This window comes from Hippichthys cyanospilos, chromosome 3, assembly GCF_059441005.1.
Source record: "Hippichthys cyanospilos isolate Australia breed blue-spotted pipefish chromosome 3, RoL_Hcya_1.0, whole genome shotgun sequence".
NCBI classification, from domain to species: Eukaryota; Metazoa; Chordata; class Actinopteri; order Syngnathiformes; family Syngnathidae; genus Hippichthys; species Hippichthys cyanospilos.
In genome coordinates, this window is record NC_142371.1 from 20,178,304 (window position 1) to 20,204,449 (window position 26,146).

The following is a 26,146-nucleotide window of genomic DNA, read 5'->3' on the forward strand; positions in this document are numbered from 1 at the left end:
CTCCAAAAAGTTGACTTTTCCGTCCATGGTGTGAAGCAGGTTTTCGTCTGAGGGCTCAAGTGGTTTTGAACTCCGAATCTACTCAGACATTTACATGCTTGCTTAATTTCACACTTGATGCGCAGCAGGCACTCCAGAGACATGACTATTTGTATACAAGCAATTAAAAAGTCAATTTTCCATAATATGTACCCTTTAAAAGCGTAATGAAGGAATATTTACCAGAAACAAGTCCGGAAAAAGCTAGCTCGGCAAAGAAATGTCAGCGTCTTTTTCTGCCTGACAAATGGCTCAAATCAGCCATCGGGGGTGGCAGTCGATAAAGAAATGTGTTATGAATGTGCTTCATAAAAGAACACACCGCCGGTATTCCCGCGTGCTGTGTGTATTTATGGGGTTTATATGCAATGAAAACCTTGTATCCGCGCGCTGTGACGGTTCTGACTTAACGTCGTGACATTTGCCACGTTCGCCTGATTAAAAAAAAAAAAGACATATATATATATATATATATATATATATATATATATATATATATATATATATATATATATATATATATATTAGTGTAATAAACAGCAGGAAACCCTTGGGGTAATCCTAGCAGGAAAGAGACATCTTTTAAGAAAGAATACATCTTCTTACCTGTCATACGGGGGAAGTAAAATTTCAAGGTGAAGCTAGCGCGCATTATAATAACCTTTGCAAGTGAGTACGATTTGAAGGGAAAAATGAAGACTAACAAGAAACGGAACGAATAATTCACAACAGGTCCTTGAGTCAGCCGGCGTATTTCCAAGGGTGTCTACGGTACTTCTACGGCTTGCAGTGACTCTTCCTGTATATCCGTTGCAAACTGTTGATGACACTCGGTGGCTTCTTGAGAACATTCAGTTTGAAAGCTTTACCTCATTGGGGAGGTATTGTTAAATGATCTTCATTTTTTGTGTAGTTTTGTGTCCGTTTTTTGAAGTGCAATGGCACGTTCCTGGAAGTGCGATAACTAAGTTGGTCATGCCATTTCAAAGGTTGAAATAGCATCATCATCTGGGTGAAATTTCAGCTTCATGGTGTCTTCTTTTAATGTGTTGAAGAAAACTGCCCCATATGGAAAGATCAAAGGGTTGACCAAAATACCAATTCGGCTATTAGTTATATCCGATAATAATTTTTAGACCGATACCAACATGAGTACAAGTTCGGTAAAAGTCAATACGATACAGTATTTTTCTTACAATTTTAAGAAATTTATGGGAATAATCTACTCATCTGAATTGCGAATTCTCCGTTGTTATCGTAAAACAGCTTCGAAAGAAAGGCGGATGCCATTATCGACTTTCATCGCAAATACCGATACTTGGCATTAGTAATATTCATTCATCAGCAGGTGGTAGAAGAAAACAATCCGAATCAAACAGATGGACAAGCGCATTAAAAATAACCTGCAAATGTTAAAGTGCATTGGGTAATTAAAATATTAAAAGTTAAAAAGATTGTTAAAAAATTGATGAACAATCACCTATTCGGTCAGAGTACCAATCTAATAACAATTGAATTGATGCCCATTGAAGTTTTTCTGTTTTAATCAAGTTAATCAGTTATATTGACAGAATTTTTTACACACGAAGCCAGTCTTAACCCTCATGTGAAATTTTGACCGTTTTTGGGTCATTTTCTTCCACATCATTTTCGCAATTATCTTACTATATTTTAGCCAAGGGATACCACACTCCTGGTAGTGTGATAACTAAGTGGTCGTTCCATGTTGAACTGTGACATGTTGTCACAACCAGGGTGAAATTTCAGCCCCCTAGTGTCTTTTTTAATACTTTTCCTTACATTTGGGTCTTTTACATAATTCTCACAGTATTTTAGCAAAGGGATGGCAACACTCCTGGTTCTGCCATGTTGAACTTTGACTTGTCACCAACTGGGTGAAATTTCAGCTCCTTCGTGTTGACGTTGATCACCTTCGTATAAAAATCGCAATTATCTTAGTATATTTTAGCCAAGGGATACCACACTCCTGGTAGTGTGATAACTAAGTGGTCGTTCCATGTTGAACTGTGACATGTTGTCACAACCAGGGTGAAATTTCAGCCCCCTAGTGTCTTTTTTCAATACTTACCTTTACTTTTGGGTTATTTTCTTTTACATAATTCTCGCAGTATCTTAGCCAAGGGATGGCAAGACTCCTGGTCCTGCCATGTTGAACTTTGACTTGTCACCAACTGGGTGAAATTTCAGCTCCTTTGTGTCGACGCTAATCGCCTTTTTATAAAAATCAAAGACAAAGCGTTAAATAGCCCCAGTTATTATCCAGTCTTAACCCTTATGTGGTATTTTGACCGTTTTTGGGTCATTTTCTTCCACATCATTCTCGCAATTATCTTACTATATTTTAGCCAAGGGATACCACACTTGAACTGTGACATGTTGTCACAACCAGGGTGAAATTTCAGCTCCCTAGTGTCTTTTTTAATACTTTCCCTTAGTTTTGGGTCATTTTCTTTTACATAATTCTCGCAGTATTTTAGCCAAGACACTCCTGGTCCTGCCACGTTGAACTTTGACTTCTCACCAACTGGGTGAAATTTCAGCTCCCTAGTGTCTTTTTTAATACTTTCTCTTACTTTTGGGTCATTTTCTTTAACATAATTCTCGCAGTATTTTAGCCAAGGGATGGCAGCACTCCTGGTCCTGCCATGTTGAACTTTGACTTGTCACCAACTGGGTGAAATTTCAGCTCCCTAGTGTCTTTTTTAATACTTTCTCTTACTTTTGGGTCATTTTCTTTAACATAATTCTCGCAGTATTTTAGCCAAGGGATGGCAGCACTCCTGGTCCTGCCATGTTGAACTTTGACTTGTCACCAACTGGGTGAAATTTCAGCTCCCTAGTGTCTTTTTTAATACTTTCTCTTACTTTTGGGTCATTTTCTTTTACATAATTCTCGCAGAATTTTAGCCAAGACACTCCTGGTCCTGCCACGTTGAACTTTGACTTCTCACCAACTGGGTGAAATTTCAGCTCCTTCGTGTTGACGTTAATCGCCTTTGTATAAAAATCAAAGACGAAGGATCAAATCGCCCTGGTTACATGTACACAAAGCCTTATTGACAACATCTAATGGTCCAATAGTTCCTGGTACCAACGTAAAGTGTCGTAAATATCGTATATCCTTTCAAATATCTCCAGCGGCGCTCATGTAGTGCCCAAGAAAAACTAGCCCTGTATGAGTTTTTTTGTTCTTTTTTTTGTGTATGACTGTTGTTTTTCATTACGATATTGTCACCAGAGGATGAGTTGTTTGCCTCTCGGGCTGCATCCGTACTTGTGCGGCTCATCTTTAAGAGCAATGACAGAGGCCTGCAAATCTGTCAAATTACCAGCACACGGGGTGCATTTAGGGGCGTCCACAGGGCCTTGTGAGCCAAACCAAGTAATAGTTTAACTATTGTATCGATCTCTGGAGCGCAAAGGTGTTTAGCGGAGGAGAAAAAGAGGCAAGCAAAAGACAGCAAAACGGTATTTTCTCGTCCGCGTTGGATTGGGTGATCCGGCGCCGGCCGTCGAGGTTGCGCAAGTGCCGCATTGAGAACTTGGAGTCTCCCTCCCCGCGCTCTGCGGCGCTCTATTGATTGCTGTGTGAAGAGGGATTAGTGGCTGGGAGGGAGAAGGAGGGGCCGGCAGGGATGAAGGTAACGATGGACGACGGGGGAGATTCCGGCGCGAGGGAGCGAGGAAAAAAGGTAGAATGGAAGGAGGAATGATGAAAGGGAGTGAAAGATGTCATGAGGAATGAAACGGCGGAGTGACTGATGGATGGAGGGAGACGGAGAGCGGAGAAGCGAGGGGAAGGGGATGGAACGAGCAAGGGAAAGAGCGAAGAGGGTCATGGGAGCTACGGCGGTGGAGAGAGGAAGGATTATGGGAGGAAGGAGCGAAGGATGAATGGAAAGTCAGAGGACTGAAGCGAAGGGAGTGGAAATATGAGGAGTGGGAAAGATGGATGGAAGCAATCAGGAATGGGCGAAAAGCAAAGGAATGGCTTCACCCTAAACCCTAACCCGACTTTAAAGTAGAATAGAATACATTTTTCGTCGTTTTTACGGGTGTACAATAAAATGCGACGATTGAAAATGACCCATCACACTAACGCTATTTACAGGGTGACCCAAAAAGATGCGTACCCGTGAAAATGTCAATTGTGACTTTGATTAAAAAGCTATTTATTTCAAATTACCACCACACATTATTCAGTTTATGGAAGACCATTCACCAGAGTTTCAGCTATTTCTGTCAATTTTTAGTCAATTTATGGCTTTCACAAGATGTGTTCCAAATGTCCTGTACTCGTCTGACAAAGTTGTCAATCACTTTTACACACTCCTCTTTCGGGATGGCTCTTATTTTTGCTGTGATGGCAGTTTTCAGTTCCTCAATTGTTTGTGGATTTCCCTGGTATACATTGTCTTTGAGGAAACCCCACATTTTTTATCGAATAAAATATGGGTACGCATCTTTTTGGGTCACCCTGTATTAACACCCGTTTTCAAGAGTAACCCAATACGACCCGATCTTACGCTATCCCAGGGAAAACATAAACGCAGCCGACCCCACAGGTCAAAAGGTTCCCGTAAAGCATAGGTGTGGAACTCCAGTCCTCGAGGGCCGGCATCCTGCATGTTTTCCGGTTTTCTTTCCCCAACACACCTGATTCAAATAATTAGCTCATTAGCAAGCTCTGCGGGAGCTTCCAAACGATCCCAATCATTTGAATCAGGTGTTTTTGAGGGAAAAGGTTTGAAAACATGTAGGATACCGGCCCTCGAGGACTGGAGTTCCACACCTGTGCCGTAAAGCGTGAAAAATGCCATAAAGAGGGGTGAAAAAACTTAGTATTCCACTTGGTAACGTTAAAAAAAAACGTAACCCGGGAACACCATAACCCGGTGGTCCGCACTGCGAATTTGATTTAAAACGAATTGTTCAGTCTTATTCCCAACCATAGCAAAGCATCTCGAGTTTGATTAAAACCGACAAAACGGCGTGAAAGCAAGCTGAATGTGTTCGATAAAAAGAGGAGGATTCCGTCGCGCCGTGGTTGGGAATAGTCGAGATGCCCTCGGAGGGGGACTCGGAGCGTTTGGGTGCACATCTGAGATGAAAGTCTATTGGCTGTCGCACTGGTTTGAATACGGAGGCCTCACGCATGACACAAACAAGGCGCATTTGTGTGCATCCGCCTCTCTCCTGGGAACAACAAACATTTGTGGCCCCGGAGGGGAGGAAGTCGACCTCGGCAGATAGAATCCAAACAACTCCTTCAGTCGCTGACAGGTGTCAGATTTCCCTTCAGGCGGAATGCTGGACGACAAATGCATTGGCGAAAACATTTTTTTCAGGTATCTGTACTAGAGTTTTTCTCTTTCTGAAGACTAAATATTTATACTTCCCACAGCTAATATCTGTACTTTTTACTCTTGGAGTATCAACATGGTGCCTATGGGCACAAAGAAGTCACTAAGGAATGTACGAGTAGCCTGCAGGGTAGTTACATTTTACGAATCATTTTCGTGGAGAGATCAACACCACTTTTTGGCATATTTAACTATTAATGTTGTAATGACAAAACGTATTTATCATTTTTTTTTTATCTCAACTGAGAGCTGCTAGCTGCTAACCGCTGCTAGTACTGCTAGCCGCTAACATTGGAGCCATCGCTAATTGCTGGTAACAGGAGGAGTATAATACAATGTCGGCGTAATTACGGCATTTTAAAGTATACTTATTTGCAAAATTATATATTAAACTTGAATCATTTATACCTGATATACAGCCTCATAAAATTAATCGGATAACTCTCTAGCTGGGGCAGTTGAGGGATGCTGGATGCTAACGCTGCTAGCATCTAATTCTGCTGGCCGCTGCTAGCCGCTAACATTGGAGCCGCCACTAATCGCTAGTAACAGATATCTTATAATGTTGTGTTGGCTTAATGAAGTTTTGAGCCTTATAAATTAGCTTTATTAGCAATCGGACTAGAATTTAGGGCTATGTAGTGTTGTTGATGTCGATGCTGGGCTGAGTCCACCGTTAGGCCGAGCGTATCTTTTTGGGGTAAGATTTACCGATGAGATTTTTAAATTAGCAACATGCTATTGTCATGCGTAGCTTGAACACCTGTGGCTTTGGTTAGCTTGACTTCTTCCTGACACTAAGGCATAGTCTACACATAGCACAGGTAGAAAATGTCTCCGGTTTACCCTATCTGGTATATGTGCCCGTTTTTTTTTTTTTTCTTTAAAGCCGAAGGTCTCTAAGTGGTCTCTAAGGTCTACAGTGGACTTTTGCCAAATTCTCCGGGTCCAAGTTTGCGTGTAGCAACCATGAACCAGAGTTTTACGTCATCACCATGCTCCATTTCCCGCCAAAGACGCAGATGACGTTCAGGGACGGGAGTGCTTTCCGATTGGACAGAATTTTGCCACACTACTGCCACCTAGCGACTGGGCATACTTGTAAATGAATAAATCGGGATTCGTGTAGCAGCGATTTTTTTTTTCTTCAACATACAAAGCCATGTGGACCAATTTTCTTCACATATATATATATATATATATATATATATATATATATATATATATATATATATATATATATATATATATATATATATACTCCAGTCCTCGAGGGCCTGTATCCTGCATGTTTTCCAGGTGTCTCGCACACCTGAATTAAATGATTAGCTCATCGATAAGCTAAGCAGAGGCTTGAAAATCATCCTAATCATTTGAATCAGGTGTGTTTGAAAGAGAAATATTAAAATCATCCAGGATACCGGCCCTCGAGGACTGGATTTTGAGACCTACGGCCTAAATGAAAACGAACCGGAATTTTAAAAAAAAACGCTTCGAGTTCATTTTGGAAACGCGGTACTCGAAACACCTGGACTATTTTCAGTGCGATTACTCGACCGGAATAAGTAACGATTAAGGCGAGTCGCCGCTGGAAGAATTTTGACTTTTCGGATGGACCGCCGTTATTGGTTCTGCTCGGTTCACCGAATCAGCAAAGCTAGGGGAACACCTTCGCTATCTTCCGGGTTCTTCTTTGCTCTAAGCGTAGCGCCGCATCGCTTACTCGCAGATATACGGTGTGGATTAGCGAATGGACGCCACGGAGTCTGGCCAGAGTTAATGGGATCACAAGTGGAAGAGATGGGATATCTGCGGCGGTTAATGTTTAATCCCGCACCTCTCCAACACCTCGTCTCTCGCCCGCGGCTCCTCGCATCTGATAATCCTCGCGCCTTCTCCTTGTATCATGGGGTGCCTGTGTAAATATTTAATTGGCTGCAGCACGCCGCTCTTAATTATGCGGGTGCGTGTCGTTCTGCTCTCTGGCCCGCAGACACTCGGGCTGCCTTCACAACGCCGCACTTGACGCCCATTTCAACCGCTGTGACTCGGAATCGCTTCGGGGATCGATTTGCGTTCTTTTATGAGAAAGAATAATATTTTTGAGCCGGTCCAGACTCAAATAATGTGCATTGATAATTCTGTCGTTCGTTCTCAAGGTTACACAACTGTTGAAGTTACGAGATCGATGCTACATCGTCCCTTTATCATAGTGCTCAAACTTGAGTCCTCGGGGGCTGCAATCCTCAATGCTTTCTATCATAAATCCTGCATATATCATAAATCCTGCATATTTTCAATGCTTTCTATCTTAAATTCTAATTATTAGCTCATCAGTAAGCGCCGCAGGATCTTCCAAATCGTAATCATCATAATCAATTGGAATTTGAATTTTGTTTCCACGGTAATGTATAGAATCAAAGTATGTATTTGTATTTTTTATTCATTTTAATAAAAATAATTAATTAGCTTTTTGATTTTTAATTAATTTTGTTTTGTCTTCATTTTGTATTTCGATTGCAGTATTATTGCATAGCCGCTGTTTTTTAAAGGCACTTCCTGTGTTAGCTTTTATTTTGAAGGAATAAAGGATATGGTATTGTTGCGTTCTATTAGTGGGCTCCTGGACCTCAGCGATTTACGAGTCTGGGGTGAATGGGGTCTAAGAAAAGTTTATATTTCGAAATACTGACTGGAGGAATAATGTATGATGTTTTGATGTGTTTTTTTTTTGGGGGGGGGGTATTTTTTTAGTTTTCTTGTGTTGTGTGATTGAGGAACTTTGGAGACGTGAGAGAGTTAGCTAGTTGGTTGAATAAATTTGCACATGTTTGTGTGATTGGCGATTAGTTATCTGCAAAAGTATGTTAACTGTGCGTGGGCAAAATACAATGACGGACTAGAAAAAAAAAAAAAGTCCAATTTTGCCCTGTTGCGGTAGCGGAACCGGCGATTACAATTTCGCCCGTCTCCAATAATGGCGGACGACAACGACGGAAACGGGGCGGGGCGGACGAATTTCGGAGCATCAAAAATATAAATTGCTCACCTCTGTTGTGAACAAAATCACATCGTTTATAAGCTTACAGATAGACAATGCCAAAATAAATGAAATTCAATAAGATAATTGCGAGATCGCAAATACGTCATGGACCTGTTGCGCATTGAATGCTCGTTTGATAGAATCTCCGTTTTTTTTTTTCTAAATCTGAGTGGCAGATCCATGTTTGCGCTTATCATTGTTGCCTATGCCTGCGTCCTGTCCCCCTCATTTGCCGTGACTTTAATTTCCCAGACACGCCTATAAAACCCATTTCAGCCTGCATTAAAACGCATTATTGTCATGTTTTTATTTATTTATTTATTATTACAGCCTCCTCTGTTTCCCATTTGAAAGCCGATGGGGCATTCAGAGCGAGTCATCCTCTTCTTTCTTTTGTGCGTATGTCCGTGTGCGAGTGTGATTGTCAAGGGCAATGCAAAATAGATGAGCAGCACAAAAGGAAGACGCCGGGGCTAAAGTCGTACAGCTCAATAGAGCGCCGCTCACAAGTGTCTGCCGGCAGCGAGTGCAATTACAAACACGGCGCATGTAAAAGTCAAGAGAATACAAATCACATAATAGACGCTCGGCTTCCGAGCCGCCGTGAAATGCACACACACACGCACGCGCGCGCGCACAAAATGCCCCGTTGGATGCTATTACTTGCATGTCTGCACTTAAACCTGCATTATCACCCCAAAAAAAAGAGTTAGACTTTAAATGTGTAGTTCAAATGCACGTGTAATCCCTCGGTGTCCTTTCAATGTTATTCTGAATGCGAATGACCGAAAAGGGAGACAAACGTCGTTGGGTGCTCGTCCCGCACTGTTTTTTTTTTTTTTTTTTTTAGATTTATCAAAAGTCCGCTCGGGTTGTTGTTGTGCCGGTCTCTGTTTCAAGACAAGCAGAAGCGTCCACTTGCAATCGATCAACGGACCGAGAATTAAATGAGCCGGATGAATGAGTTTTCAAAGGCGTCGTTCAAATTTTCATCGACGGTAAACCGAGTAGAACAAACGCTCCGGTGTGTACGAACATTTGACTTGGGAACGTACAAATACGAGCAGAGTTGCTTGTAAGTCGGAAACTTTGTCGTGATAACGATTAAACAAGCGGGGAATGTTCTGAGAGGCCAGTAATTGCTTCAAAATAAAGTCCACGTTGCAAACGGGTGTAATTTGCTTTTATTTTGAAGTTTATCCGGGAGGCAGATTATAATGACAACTGTTAACTTGATTTTACCCTCGCAGAGTGGTCTCGATGGAATAAACCTTTTTTTCTGATTAACGTTATTTTTTTTCCGGCTGATATTTTATTGCTAACTATTCAACGATCAAATTCAGCTAAGAAACGGGCGCCCGGAACGTAAATTGCTCGTAATTAGAGGAGGTTAAAAAATAAGATTGGCAGGATTAGCACTTTTATCTCAGACTTATGGTGTTATTCTCAAAATTCTAATAACCGAATTTTCAATTTAGGTCCAAAAACTAAAACGCAAACTAAAAAACTACAATTTTGACCAGTCTCAGGAGGTCATAATTCTGACTTTATTGTGAGATAAGTTTAATGTGAAAAATCATATTGTATTCTCAGAATTCTCAATAAAAAAACAAATACAATGCAAGCCCACTCGTCTAAACATTTTGGATGAAATTTCTTTTTTCCAGAATATGAATGAAGCAGCAAAATCGACCTGCTTTTATTTATCTCAGGAGGCGGCCATTTTGCCATTTAACCGATGATGACATCACATTTGTGTTTGACCAATCCTAGCTAAATCGTGAATGTCACATGAGCAAACTCAGAAAAGAGATGATTGGTCACTAGTAAACCACGTGCAACTGAGATATCATTTTCAATCCGAGAGGCAAACTAATTTGGGATTTTTCTTCCTGAGAATCATCAAAATTCTCATTTTAATCTGAGAATATTCTGAATCCTGAGATGAAAGTAAAAATTAGTAACCCGATTTTCTGTTCTTTCTCTACGTTTCAATGGTTTCTATTTAGGCAGACAGACAACGCACTATCAACAGCGGCCAGAGGCGGCGCTAAAACCCAAAAACTAAGCCAAACAAGGCACAAATCTGTAACTGTTCAAAGATAAACTAAACCAGTTCCAAAACACCCAAATTATTTCACGGACCCTCAAGGGTCCGCGGACCAACACTTTGAGAAATCTATCTTATTTCTGTGTTTCAAACTAGCATACCTGCAACACTTGTAAGTTGTGCAGAAAAAAAAAAAAACTCCGACTTGCTCCTCCTGCCAAAACGCCGACATTAAGTGGGAAAGTTAAGACAAAGAAATGGGAGTGTGATAGAAAGTTGAAACCGCCTGCGCCAATACATCTTTTTCAACAAGCTAAAATGGATTTTCAGTGCCAAAAACTTAATGGTTGGATTTTGGCTCCACATCTCAGCTCTTCTCCTTCTCCCACAAAAGAGCGAAAACAACAAAAGCTCAACGAAATTCCCGCCTAACCACCAACCGCATTGTCCACGTAAGAAAGTTTACAAAATGAAGGTGAAGTACTTGTTTTTTTTTATGCGATAATAAAATACAATGTAAATAATACACTTTCTGACCACCAGGGGGCAGTATAACACAGTCATGAAGGCATAAACGAGAAAACGCTAACTTTTCACTATGGCGAAAAAATGCTAATGACAATCTACAATTTATGTCTGTATAAAACAAAATAAAGACACCAAATGTTCAGAAAGGAGTCACGATGACATCGTTAGCAAAAGATTGCTTGTCATGTTCCTGCCACGGACTTCAAAAGCATTAAATGAGATTTGTTGGCCTCTCATGTTAAAATATCAAAAAAAAGTACCGTTTATCATAAAAAATCCCCACTAATTTTTCATTATGTTCTCTGGCAAAAAAGAAAAAAAAATCATCTGTTCTATTTCTGCACCACTAATGAAAATACGCATCTGAATAAAACAATGTTTTTTAAATGAGTCGCTTGAACACCATTTGCAATAAACTGCTTCATGTTCTAATTAACTTGCTCTTAATTTGAAAAAGAAACATGTACTGTTCCTGTCACGGAATTAAAAAGAATGAGATTTGCTGACATCTCACTTTCAAATTTAACGTATGCCCTGAAGTGCTTTCAAGTACTCTCATTTGAGAACCGCTGGTTTAACTCATCACGAAAAATGTTTAGCTTATAATAAAAACACTTTTAAGTTTTCACAATGTCCTATTGCGAAAAAATATCATCACCCATTTTATGTTTGCACCACTGACAACATGTATTCGTATAAAACTTTGCGAAATAAGGCGCATAAGGTTTTGCAACAGAGTCACTATAAATCTGTTTAATAAAAGATTGCATTCATGTTCCAATAAATTTGCTCTTAACTTGAAAAGAAACATGTACTGCTCCTGCCACGGAATTAAAAAGCCTCAAATGAGATTTGCTGCCACCTCATGTTAAAAAAATGCCTTCACGTTGAGAACTATTCGTCCAAACATCACAAAAAAATGTCCCATAATGAAAACACTTTAATTTTTCACGTTGTCCTATGCAAAAAATAAGTAAATAACTCAAGCAAACGATTGTATTCCACCTTAAAGGGACAGTGTGTAAGATTTAGGCCGTTTTTGATTATGGGCAGCAGGGGGTGCTGCAGGTGCTGCATTTACCATTGTCCACAGCTAAAACAAACATGGCCGCCTCTGGAGAAGTGCCACCTCCTATGTAATATAGTTTCATGATAACTAGACCTAAGATTATATTTAAAATATACTGTCGGTCATTAAGAACATATTCATTTGCAAGTTTTTGAAATTTACAATCATTTAATTTACGTCTTTATCATGAAAATCTTACACACTGTCCCTTTAAAGGTTGCCCTGATTTGCGTGCGCCGCATTCCCCACGGAACTTCATTGTGGACGTAAAGTGTTTAAAAATGTCCCAAAATTGTGGCAAAAATCATTTGCTGTTCCATTTTCATATTTTCTCCCCAAAACAAAGTGTTGTTGTTGTTGTTGTTGATGCAACTGTGAAACAGACTCATCCCCGTCGCTTTGGCTCACCCATCCGACACGTTGTGTGCGTACCTGCGTGTGTTTGTGTGCGTTGACCTGGTTGTTGTGTTGCGGGAGCGCCGTGCAGGTTTTGGCATGCTGGGTGCCAATCGAGCTGTGAAAATAGCAATTGAGTAGGGAAATTGGGAATAGCGCCTCGCCACTATGTTACCTCGGTGTCACTCATTCAATCGAAACCTGCGTGTGTGTGTGTGTATGTGTGTGTTTGCGTGCATATGTGTGTGGGGACAACAGGGAAAAGCCCTACTCCTTCCCGTTTTGGTATGTAGGCTATCTGTGAAAGCGTGTCACAGCCGTATCCGAGCCGCCAGCTCTTGAAGCGAATAGAATTAACCCAAATAAAGCGGGGTGCGTAGAAGGGAGAACACATAAAAAGGGCCGACGACTCTCTGAGGCCGGCGGGCGGCGATGCGGCGTGACGCTTTGGCGCGAAGATGAAAATCATAAATAAAGCAAAGTTTGGCACACTTTTGTAGGATAGACAACGGCAGCTTTGTTTTGGAACGTTTTCAAAAGTGAGGTAAAAGGTTGAAGTAAAACACTTAAAAAAAAAACACGTTAGCTAAAAAATGTTAGCTAAAATCATTTACCGGAACTTTAAAGTAGTATTTATTGGACGTATATTGTAATAAGAGCGGATCAAATCTTAAAGGGATAGTACACTCATTTGCCCCATTTTCAGCCGACAAAAAAAAAAAATATCTAATCTCGAATTAAATTAACGACTGAATTATTTTTAATATCATTAGCGGTCGACTGAAAATAGCATGTGTTCTAGGCTCAGGTCATGACCAATCACGGTTCAGCTTGCAGAGCTCACATGACCAACCGGTGAGCTGTGATTGGTTGTTTCCGTAGCTTTAACACGGTTTGTCATTTTCGGCGGGAAATGTGTTTTTAAAAGTATTATTTGTACATGGAAAATACAATTATGAAAGTAATTGCAGATAAAATATTAATTTAAGAGTAAACTGATATGAACTTGAACATTTGTTTGGTTTCCTGGAAAAATTCTTTTTTTATATTTTGTTCTCTCCATCGTACTGCTTTTTTTTTTTAATTTCCACTGCCCGTTCTTTTTTCCAGTTGTACCTTAAAGCGGATTTTTTTTTAAAAGCAAAATGTTAGCATTTTGCGATGACAGCGCAAAAATGCTAATGAATAACGTCTTTCAGCGGTAGCATTTCAGGCTCGAGCAAATCAGTTGTTTTGTATTTTTATATTTAACAATAGTGAAAATGCCCAAAATGAACACAGGTTATTTGTTTCCCCTTTTGGAACTTTTGTTTTTAGTTAGCTATAAGAACACTATCACAAAAACAAGCTAACCTAGCAAGGCCATGTTTTCAACGATAGCTTGTTTTGACCCGAACATGCTAACATTAAAACACATCTCAAAGTACATTTTTTTTTTAAATCTTGTTTTTTTTTTTAGCAATAATGCCAAAAATGAAGACTTGTGTCCACTTTAGTCACGTTTTTTTTTCTTAGTTAGCTTTAAAATGCTGCTCAGAAACAAGCTAAACTAGCAATACGATAAGCATTCAGAGCTAGAATAAATCTTCCCAAACGAAAAAGCAAACTTGTGTAGGCGTCCCTCAAATCCCGTTTCCATGAATAAATGAAAGCCCACTATGTTTACCGGACTATATTTTTGGAACCTGAAGTTTAAACACTTTCATTGACAGCTGGTTTTGAGCTTAATATGCTAACATTTAAAACTCATCACAAAATAGCTATTTTTTGGCTAGTGTTTTTAGCAATATGGCCAAAAATGTCAAAAATGAAGACTGAGTACTTAATTCCACTTTACGAACATGTTTTCTGAGTTTAAATTCATAAGTTTTTCTCAAATGTGAAGCTTTTACGAACAATAAAGCATAGGCTCCCCCGTTTTCAATGCTAGCTTGCTCTGAACATGCTAATATTCAAAATACATCTCAAAGTAGATTTGTTTTATTTTCTTTTTCAGTAACGTGCGTGAAAAATGACAAACAAGAAGACGGTGTTTGTTTTCCTTCTCAGAAGTTTCTTTTTTGGTTTTCTTTGTGTTACCTTTAAAAACGCTACAACAAAACAAGCTAACCTAGCAGTCTGATTAGCATTCGGCGCTTAAATAAATCTTCCCGACCGAAAAGGCCAACTCGTGCGGGCGTCCCTCAATCCCGCTTCACATCACCTCCACACGCAGCATCATTTATCTTTATGAAATGATAAACGCGTCGGCACTTGACTTCGCTTCCCGTCCGCTTAGCGGGGCGAACGCTCCGAGACGAAACCCGCTTGGCTCCGCACAAAAAAAAAAAAAAAAAACGCAGTTGCTCGGCAGCACTACAACACGCCCGTTTTCTCTCTTTTATGAAGATGAATTTATGAAAGCTTAAGGCTTGGTCCTGCTCGTATATTGAGGTCAGCGCTTGATAGTTGAGGGACGGAGCTTTAGGTTGGTGGTATCAGGTGTACAAAAAAAAAAAAACTTGAGTGGCCGGAAGGCATGTACAAAGTAGGTCTTTATTATCTTTATTTGCAGCCAAGTTGGGGGGGAAAAAAATGTTGCTTTTTAATTTTTTTTTTCTTGCTTCGCCGGAGTGTCCGGCATAAATCACATTTCCTTTTTAACAAATGGCTGTGAGTGTGTGTGTGTGTGTGTGTGTGAGTGTGTGTCCCTTCTGCCACTGTCCCTTCATTTCACGGTCCGGCACCTTCGCGTGAATCCTTTTCCTTGGGCTCATTATCAGTGCTGTTCAAAGAACATCCTGGCGGAATGCAGAGAGGTTGAGGGGGGGGGCACGAGGGGGGGTCACCGGCGGACATCATGATTTGATTTATTTATTCTCGCTGTTTAGCATTCATTACTTTGGCGGAAGGACGTAAGCTGATTTAAGGAAGCGCTGACGATTGTTTTCGAGGAGTTTGATGATGTGACAGCGGTGGTTTTTAAGGTGACATTTTTGGTACTGCGAGGAACAAGCGTCAAAATCACGTCATTTTGCAATGAAAAAGTGAAAAAGTAGCTGAAACTTTTGGGATTTCTCACATTCCTGCATGAAATCACCATTAAAACCCTACAGTGGTATTTTGTCCAATACTTTGATCTTTGCACCAAAGGTATTTCAAATAGAAGAGCTGAAATTTCACCCAAATGGTGACAACATGTCAAAGTGCATAGATATTACAGAAAAATATATAAAATTTAAATGTAATAAAAATAAAAAAAAATATGTATATAAATGTGTGTATGTATATATATATATATATATATATATATATATATATATATATATATATTTCAAAGTCCATAGATATTACAGAAAAATATATAAAATATAAATTCAATCCAGAAAAAAAAAAAAAAAAAAAAAAAAAAAAAATATATATATATATATATATATATATATATATATATATATATATATATATATATATATATATATATATATATATATATTTCAAAGTGCATAGATATTACAGAAAAATATATAAAATATAAATGTAATTTAAAAAAAAAAATATATATATATATATATATATATATATAAATGTAATTAAAAAATAATAAAAAATATATATATATATATATATATATACATATTTCAAAGTGCATAGATTATACAGAAAAATATGTAAAATATAAATGTAATTAAAAAAAAAATATATATATATTCAAAGTGCATAGATATTACAGAAAAAAATATATATATTTATATATATATAAATAAATGTAATTAATATATATATATATATATATATATATATATATATATATATATATATATATATATATATATATATATATATATATATATATATTCTTTTCCTGTTTACATTTCCACGATTTTTCCTCACACCGCCATCCGCTGGCCCGGCATGCGTACTACGGTACAGTTTGTTCAGACTGCTTGGATATCATTAGCCCTTTTTGTTTTGACTCGGTGGCGTGAACATCTGCGCGCCCATCTGCGGCTTTGGTTGAATCCTCAGCGGACTCTCTTGTCGTGTGTTCTTGGCAGGCTCCGGCGTGCGCGCAGCGGAATTCGGGCACCTGCCGGACAACATTACAGTTCTAGAAGGCGAGAGCGTCACTTTGAGGTGAGACGTGATCCCGTGCACCTGCGCCCGCTAATTACATTTGAAGAACCTGTTTGTCTTTATATACGCACCCAAACACACCTGTCACGCAGCCAGCTCTCCTTCAGCCCGCGTCGCGCTATATTCCTCAGCTGTGTTTATATCGCACCTATCCAGATAGCGCTTCATCTCCAAAATGAAAATGAAGCTATATTTTAAAACCGGGTGCTTCCTATTCATTTCGCACCACCTGTTATGTTTTTTTTTTTTTTTTCTGCCAATTACCCCACAACCAATTTTGGTGACAAAGATTACATGCCATGGATGCGTGATTTAGCAATAAATTCGGAAACTACAGCTAGTTTAGCTAAAGTTAGCAAAAATTTAAAAGCTAAAGTGAACAAAATTTAGGCATTTGTTTTACAAAGGGGCCGCTGTAACACAATTTACCAATAAGTTGAGTCATCTTCCAATTAATTTGTTCTTTGTTTGAAAAGAAAGATTGTTTCTGCCACAGCACTACAAAATATTTAGAGTCAATTCTTTTATGTTCCAATCATTTTTCTCTTAGTTTGAAAATGCACTGTTCCTATTACAGCAATTAAATTTGTTGATACCTGCAGTTTTTTTTTTTTAAAGTTAACAAAATTTAGGCATTTGTTTTACAACGGGGCCACTGTAACACAATTTATCAATAAGTTGAGTCATCTTCCAATTGATTTGTTCCTCGTTTGAAAAGAAAGATTGTTTCTGCCACAGCACTAGAAAGTATTTAGTCAATTATTTTATGTTCCAATCAATTTTCTTTCAGTTTGAAAATGTTCTGTTACTTTTACAGCAATTAAATTTGCTGATACCTGCAGAAACAAAATTTAAAAGTTAACAAAATGTACGCATTTGTTTTACAACGGGGCCTCTGTGACACAATTTACCAATAATTTGAGTCATCTTCTAGTTAATGTGTTCTTAGTTTGAAAAGAAAGATTGTTTCTGCCATGGCACTAGAAAGCATTGAGTCTTTCCCTTAATGTTCCAATCAATTTTCTCTTAATTTGAAAATGTACTGTTCCTTTTACAGCAATTAAATTTGCTGATAGCTGCAGAAACAAACTTTAAAAGTTAACAAGATTTACACATTTGTTTTACAACGGGGCCACTGTAACACAACTTACCAAAAATTTGAGTCATCTTCCAAATAATTTGTTCTTAGTTTGAAAAGAAAAATTGTTTTTGCCACGGCACTAGAAAGCATTAAAACAGTCAGTCCCTTTATGTTCCAATCAAATTTCTCTTAACTTGAAAATGTACTGTTCCTATGACAGCAATTAAATTTGCATGCGCCCCTATTCAAGAACCATTTTCAAACAATAATCGTATCTCAAGATTGGCTGAAATTATTGGCATCAGCTGTAAATTGGTAGAGCGCCCAATAGAAATCGTCAGCTCCCAGCACGTTCTTCGTTGTGACTGTCGCATCAGTAAGTATTATTTCAAAGCCCCATAGAATCGATGTTGGCTTGAACACAGATCTTTAACATCTCCGATCCTGGTAGCCCGAAGGCGCTCTCAATCGATTGATCCTGCACACCTTGTGGACTTTTTTTTTTTTTCAAACAATCAATGTCACCTGTTTTTTTTTCCTGTTTTCAATCTAGCAGTTGGTTGAATGTAAACACTGCAAGACCGCCTCTCCGGAGGCATGTTTAACGATTCAAACCCGATCTTTTTTTTTCCTTATTTTTGTTTTAAAACGCTGGCTAAAGTCATCGGCATTTGTTTCAATGTTACCTCGTCAAGTGAAAGTTGAAGGAAGTTGCTGAATATTTCTCAATTCCGTATTTGGGTCAGCAATGTTTTCTTGTTGTTAGGCTGAAAAAAATATCGGTGTGATTAGAAGGCAGACGGTTAGAAAAGCATTCTTGGGCGCAAATGACTCCCAGTGTAACATTTCTCATCAGGACTTTATGACTTCACGAGCGGCAATAAAACGACCTATTTTGTAATCAAACGTGTGCGCGAGCTCGCCGGACAGCCCGCGGCTGACAAACAAAACACAAAAGCGCTTTATAAATAAACTTCCACTTGAATGTAAATCACTTTTTTTTTTTTTTTTTTTTTTTGCCCAAGTGGCTCCAGCCCGTTTTTTTTTTTTTTTCTGTACCGCTCCAGACGATGCCGTTTGATGCGGGCCATTAAGACGAAGCCACATTTGATGTTATTACGCTTCTCATTTCCTCTGGGCTCCGAGTGCTGCCGCAGCAAGAAGAAGGAGCAGCAGACGTGATTAAGTTTAAAATTAGATTAATACGCCATTTGTACACAGATTTTGTCGTTTTTATGGCGGAATTAGTCACACCCAACCTTGTCTGCGCACCTGCGAGACAAACGTCAGTTTAGAGACTATTTATGGTGAAGAAATACCAAGTTTGTGTGTTTTTATATTCGTTTTAGATTTTGGAGGGCTTTTGTTTGCTATTCCCAGTGAATAGCTACGAGATCGAGGCATAATAGTGAAAATCCGCATATTTACAGTTCATAATAACACGGGAAACACAAAATGAGGTGTGTCTATCACCCCAATACGATTGTTTCCATTCACCAAAATTTTCTGAAGTGAAACTGATGGAATATTTGTATATATGTATATAAATGATTCCTTATATGGTATTACTGTGAAACTTGTTACCGCCTTCTTTGTAATCTTTGTAATGAAACAAAAAGGAGAGCCCGGGATCGCCGGAAAAATTGGTGTTCCCTCCCTCTTTTGCAAAAGATTGTTTTTGACTTTTTTCCAGTCTCTTATTATTGATAATTCTCACAGAAACAAATATTGTATGCCGCTTATCCTCACTTGGGTCGCAGGCTTGCTGGTGCCTATCCCAGCTGGCTTCGGGCAGTAGGTGGGACACACCCTCAACTGGTTGCCAGCCAATCGCAGGGCACACAGAGATGAACAACCATCCACGCAACCAATCGCACTTAAAGACAAATTAGTATGCCCAATACACCTGCCATGCATGTTTTGGGAGTGTGGGATGAACCGAAGCGGGCTCGGGGAGAACATGCAAACTCCACACAGGAAGGCCAGAGCAAGCTGGATTCGAACTCCGGTCCCTTTAACCGTGAGGCGGAGGTGCTATTCACTGTGCCACCGAGCCGCCACGCTATTTAAAAACCATCATCATTTTTTCACAATTAATCGGTTGATTTATTGCTAATCTGTTTTTGTTTTTTTTTAAAGATCGGCATCGTCGAAAAAAGAAAAAAAAATCAGGTCGGACCCTAGTTTTCTGTTGTTTTTTTTAGGCACAAGAACGGTTTGATTGGGTTTCCATTTACTTCAATAGAAAATGATGACTTGAGAGCACGAACAAATCGCGAGAAAGTCAAGTAACACGACATAATTACAATCTGATTTCTTGCATCGCTTACATGGAAGCTTTACAGTCGACATGGCGGATGAATCATTTGAACGCATAAAACGTTACTTGTCAGCGTTGCGTGAGACGGATAGCAAAGGACGCTTGTGAATAGACGAGCAGAGGCGGCACAAAGCTCCGATATAACGTGAATCATGTGCTATTCATGGACCATCCTTTTTAGAAAAAAAAAATAAAAAAATCAAGCAGAACACTTTTAGGGAGGTTTTTCACGTCGGGTGTTGTGAAAACACTCGAGGGGGATGCGGTCGATGTGCGTCAGTGTCGTCATTGTCGGTAGGAGCTCGCAGACGCCGACGCAAAGCGGAGAACAGCTCAAGGCCGACAGGAAGCGTAGTGAATTCTTGTGTTTATTTAAGGACAAGTACGGACGCAGGAGAAAAGCTTGACATGAGCGAACAAACAAAGCGCACACACAGGTGGCAAGAAAGCAGGCAAGGGGAGAGCAGAAAGTACGCACGCCAGGAAGATGGCGTGGATGATCGGGAAAGGTGATAGAAATACACCAGGGGAGGGAGGAAAAAAAATGTAGCGATCGAGAAACATTAGAATGACGAATAAGAGATCTTGGTACAAAGTACAAATCGAGTTTTTATTCCTCATTTTCAAAACAGACCAATTTTTTCCAGGTTTATGAATAACATTCATTTGAATGCAAAGTACATTTACAAAGCTTAAAATGATTATATACAGCTCTAATTCAATATAGTATGCATCCGTTTTAACCCGTTTGCACTTTAAAATGCACTTTTGTCCAGTGCTGTCTGCCACTTTGTTGTCAACGACAAGGCTGTGTGGATCATTTTGTGGGTGGGCTTTGACCCATTATGAAAAGGAAAAGATGGCCTGACTTGCTCGCTTAAGCCCCTGGGCAGATATTGTTCAAAATATTGTATTTCTCCAAGTAAAAGTCGAAATGGCATTGAGTTTCTCACCACAGTGCTAATTGAGACCCAAAATTGGAATAAATTCAGTTTGAAATGAGCGAAAATGACATTTTGACTGCTAATTGTTTAAAATTTGCATAAAAGTAAATAATGTGCTTGGTTCTTAGTAGGCTTCATTTTTTTTTCTTATTGGTTTGCGCTCAGCAAAAAAATTTGCTTTGTTGTCCTTCATACCAAGTTTTGCCATGTCTTTGGTGAATTTTTTTAAAATTATTACTTATTTTGTTTAAGTTCATTATTATTTGTAAGTATCAAGCTTTGAAGCCTTGTCTATAAACTATTTGTTTAAAAAAGGCAGTAAATAGACATGTTTGACCAAAAATGATGATTAATAATCGTGATTTCAATACTGACCAAAATGATCATGATTATTATTTTTTGTTTGCTCCTCGCCGTAATTTTTTAAGCGGCCCCGGCATGTACAAAAATTCTATACTTGATACTAAAGTAGTTAATACTAAATACCGTATTTTCTGCAGTATAAGGCGCATCTAAAAGCCTTAATTTTTTTAAAAAGCTGACGGTGCGCCTTAAAATCAGGTGCGCCTTATATATCGATCAATATTGAGATTGGGATTCGTAGATGGGGAATAAACTGATAAAGTAAGCTTTACCCGTTTCTTTTGTGTATTTACAGTTGAACAAAGTTGGTCATATTGACATTGAGTTATTATGCTATGGAGAGTTTTGAGTTATTATTTGAGTTATTATTGTTATTACTTTGAGTATTACTATATTGTGATTGAAAAAGTTTTAGAATATGTCATTAATTGAGGATGCGCCTTATAATCCGGTGCATCTCATATATGGAAAAAGTTTTAAAATATGTCACTAATTGAGGATGCGCCTTATAATCCGGTGCGCCTTATAGTGCGGAAAATACGGTACTAAAATACTTAATAAACACTGTGGTAAAAAATAAATAAATAAATAAATAAAAACTGTTTCTTCCATTTTCTGTTTTTTACGATCAAAACTGTGAAGACATTACATTAACGATGCCCAAGTAGCCGATCAAATAAAATGATAGTTTACTACAGATTGTTCCTTTTTTGGTTCTGAGTGTAAAGATGAGATCCAGATGCAGTCAGATGTTTTCGGGTGCATAAATATAAAATATAAAAAATAAAAAACACGTTGAATGAAACTGTTCAGATAGGAGTTTTCCCCAAAACAAAACAACAACAAATCCTCAAATATATCAACTTGAATTTTTCCGTATGTGACCTAAACGCCCCTAAATTTCTTCACCCCCTTGCGCGTCCACTTTGCAGGTGTCGGATCGACGAGGAGGTGACGCACAAGGCCTGGCTGAACCGCTCCAACATTCTGTTCACGGGCACCGACAAGTGGTCGCTGGACAAGCGGGTCACTCTGGTCAACAGCAACAACAGCGACTTCTCCGTCCACATCGACAAGGTGCAAGTCAGCGACGAGGGGCCCTACACGTGCACCTTCCAGGCCAACAACAAACCGCGGATCGCCCACGTCTACCTCATCGTGCAAGGTCAGAACTCAGGATTTTGGAGCGCGGGGATATTCGAAACCCGGAACTGATTTTGGAACCATTCTACACATCGTCCGGGATTCTGCAACTTGTGCAAAAGCAATTTTATGATTTTTTTTTTTTTTTTTTTTTAAAGTGACACCTCAGTCTTTTCCACGGAGCACAACCCACACCTTATGATGGCAACGTTCATAATTTGGTACAGTGGACCCCTATGTTACAACTTTCCTGATTTATGAAATTTTCATGTTGCGACGCGAAATAGTGAGTTTTTTCATCCCCTCTTTATGACGTGTTTCCGGATTTGCGACAAAAACAACTGTCATGACCCTAGGGGCTTGGCTGTATTTGTGTTGTTTTGCTTCCATCTGCTGGCATTTTTAGGCAATTGCACTTATTTACTATTGAGGTCTGACTGCTTCCATGCAACGCGTGACTACAATGCTGGTCTGCTATTGTTTGTCGTCGCACTACGAATTTGCCTTGTGACCCCAATTGAGGAACGTATTAACGTTGTTACACGGGGGCCCACTGTATTGCCCATCTGAATGCCATTCAAGTTGATTAGTGATCGGGTGAATTTCCCATCATGTTTTCAGTAATTATCGATATTATTACGACTACGGACAGTGCCCGCCGTCATGATAAACACGCGTGCCAAATTTGGCGTCAATGAGGAAAACTAGCGCCGCACGCTAATAATTTCTAACTGGAGGAAAAATTTGCCTTTATAGAATTGATCAAAAGTGTCAATTTGCTCTTGATCCAGCGGCCGGGCAACAACAAACCCGATTAACCGGCGCGGAGCGTGCAGCTCTTTGGCTCGTACTTAAATTGATAACGAGACGGCCCTTGAATTTAAACGGGCCATTATCATTGTTTTTAATGAGCTTGGCTTCCGCCGCGGCTCTCGTTTCATTCGCCGGGTAGCCGACAGCGACGGCGGCGCAATAAACGCGCAATCGCAGCACTCAGCTATACAAACACATAAATATAAATGCGTATATGTGTATGTATGTCGCGTGCGTATGGCGGTCCGTGCCAACATTGGGAGCCTCCAGACAAGATTGTTTGCTTGCTTGGCTGCGGTTGGCGAAAAGCGCTTCAGTCAGCAGCGCTTGGCCACCTGTCAGCCACAAACACATCCTGTTCTTTTAGGGCGATTATGATTTTTTTAGGCTGTTAGGAGAAGAATCCTGTTGACTTTAAAGGAGAACAGATGCACAATGACTTTTTGGTTACGTTAGCTTAGCTGAGAGGGAGTGGCAAATCAAGATTTTTTATGACTCTTCTACGCAAGCATAGAAGAAGAAATTCTGACTGGGAGAAGCATTTAAACGTATTTGCAAAATAGGTTTGAATCTACTTCTGCGCCTCGTGATACAAACATAGGATTTTTTTTTTTCCTAGGTTGCCACTGAGTATTGACTCCGTGGCATTGTAGGGGCAAAAACATGCCAAATGGACACAGTAGAGAGAGACCAATATCTTGTTTTTTTGTTGTTTTTTTTAATTTGTCAAGAACGCTGATAAGCAATACATGTTTTATATATATATATATATATATATATATATATATTTTTAAATATAATATAAAATTGAAAAAAATATGTTTTTTTTTAGTTTTTCAAGTTTTTCAAGGATTTAAGTTCGAACATACTCATAATTATAATCAAACATGCTCAGGAATGATCTTTGAATGATGATCCTTGAACGTATTAATAGGTATAAATTTGTTCGAACAAGTTTGCTAATCATATATAAATACAATAAATAAATTTTATATATATATATATATATATATATATATATATATATATATATATATATATATATATATATATATATAGCGAGAGAGAGAGCGAGAGAGAGAGAGAGAGAGGGAGAGAGAGAGAGAGATGCACACACATGCACATTCCTGAGCAATGAAACATGCTAATCAAAAATGTTTACTTCAAATGCTATCTATCTATCTAGCTAGCTATTTTACATTCCAGCGTTCTATTAAGTCATAAGTTTTGGGTTTTCATGACTTTGGAATTGTCCCACTAGAATAATTCCTTCCGCTCCTGATCTTAGCATATCTCTATTTTCAGAACCAGAACAAGAACAATCAGGAAAAAGCTGACAATGTTCATGAACTCGACAGTCAAAATTAATCACAAATATGGCGCTCATCGCCGCTCAATTTACGAAATCCGAGCCGTTCCTTCGGTCCATAAAGGATAAACGTTAGACGCTCGGTTCAAATGTCAGCTCGTTTTGTTTTCCCAACGCTAATCAGCGATCGCCGCGCCTTCTGCCACACTTTTCGAACATTTTCCCGAGCAGATGCAGTCAAGCCTCCGCACGCCTGTCAGCTCTCGTCTAATCCGTCTGACTCCCCAAATCAAGACAAACAAGTCGACAGATTCTGCGGCGGGGAGGCGAGAAAACGCTCTCATCCGTCCACTTTGTCACCCGCCACCTGCGCTTTTGGCTTACGTTTACCTTTGCACCGGATCCGTAATGAAGCCGTGACTCACTCGTACGTACGACTTAGCTCGCGTGCTAAATGGGCGCGAGGGCTTTTTAGCTGTTGACGGCGCATTTAGCCGTGATTTAACAGGAAAAGGCGCATTGAGTCACCCATAAAACCGAGTGATTGCTTCCGAGGTGTCAAGCGTCAATCGCCGCCAACAAACGGAATGCCTAATTGAGTCATTTAGCAGATGTGAGCAAAAAGCGCGAGCAAAGCTGACCTTGAGATAGAACGACAGGCAGGTGGCGGCAGATAAGTGTCGCTGATTCGCCACGATATACAAAAATATTGTCACTACGCATCTTATGATAAAAGTCACAGCACAGGGAGAGCATTGAAAGAAAACATTGGGGAGCTGAAATTTCACCCAGATGATGACAACATGTCAAACGTGAAGTTTGGCACGGCCACTTAGCTATCACATGACCATGAGTGCGCCATCCCTTGGCTGAAACACTTTAAAAATGATGTAGAAGAAAATAACCCAAAATGGTCAAAATACTACACAAGCGTTCAAAAAAATGTTTGTCGAGGAAAACACAAAGTGAATGTTTCTAAATTTCCTTTTGCAATGTATTTCAATGGCCACGAATAAGTCGCAAATTTTCAGTCTTCGTAAACCCGCCTGAGTCCCAATTTACTGCTGACTAAAATTCTCAAAACAAATGGTTAATGGCCTTTGCATTTCACAACATTTTTAGACATAATTTCATGATATACACGCCAAATATTTGGTGGTTGGACCACCAGTTGTTACGTAATTTGGATTTTTTTTCGTAAACTACTAAGTGACTAGCAACAGGGCAGGAACTAACCAATGAGAGAACAGGATGACACAAATGAGAATACAGTCGGCTATTTTTTTTCTATTTCTTGTATCTCGAATTTTATTTCGTATTATGGCTCAAAATTTTTTTTTAGGATGTCGTTGCGTTAACCACAACCGAAGAGCAAGATGGCACAAATGAATCTACAGGCTCAATTTTCAAATTTTCATATCTCGAATTTTATTTCGTATTTTGGGTCAAAACCTCCTCGAATTTCGTTTCGTGTATTGAGTTTTTCGTAAACTACAAGGCGGGAGCTAACTAACAGGTTAGCAGGACGACACATGAGTATCCCGTCGGCTG

The 26,146-nt window shown here is 39.2% G+C and overlaps 1 protein-coding gene across 1 annotated transcript in view; it reads left to right on the top strand.

Moving 5' to 3' along the window:
- iglon5 (IgLON family member 5) overlaps positions 1–26,146 on the top strand; it is a 145,303-nt gene that overhangs the window by 105,240 nt on the left and 13,917 nt on the right. Inside the window, exons 2-3 of the mRNA XM_088410705.1 lie at positions 16,544–16,622; positions 22,263–22,495. Coding sequence (XP_088266831.1) covers positions 16,544–16,622; positions 22,263–22,495 — 312 coding nt within the window. The remainder of the gene's footprint in view (positions 1–16,543; positions 16,623–22,262; positions 22,496–26,146) is intronic.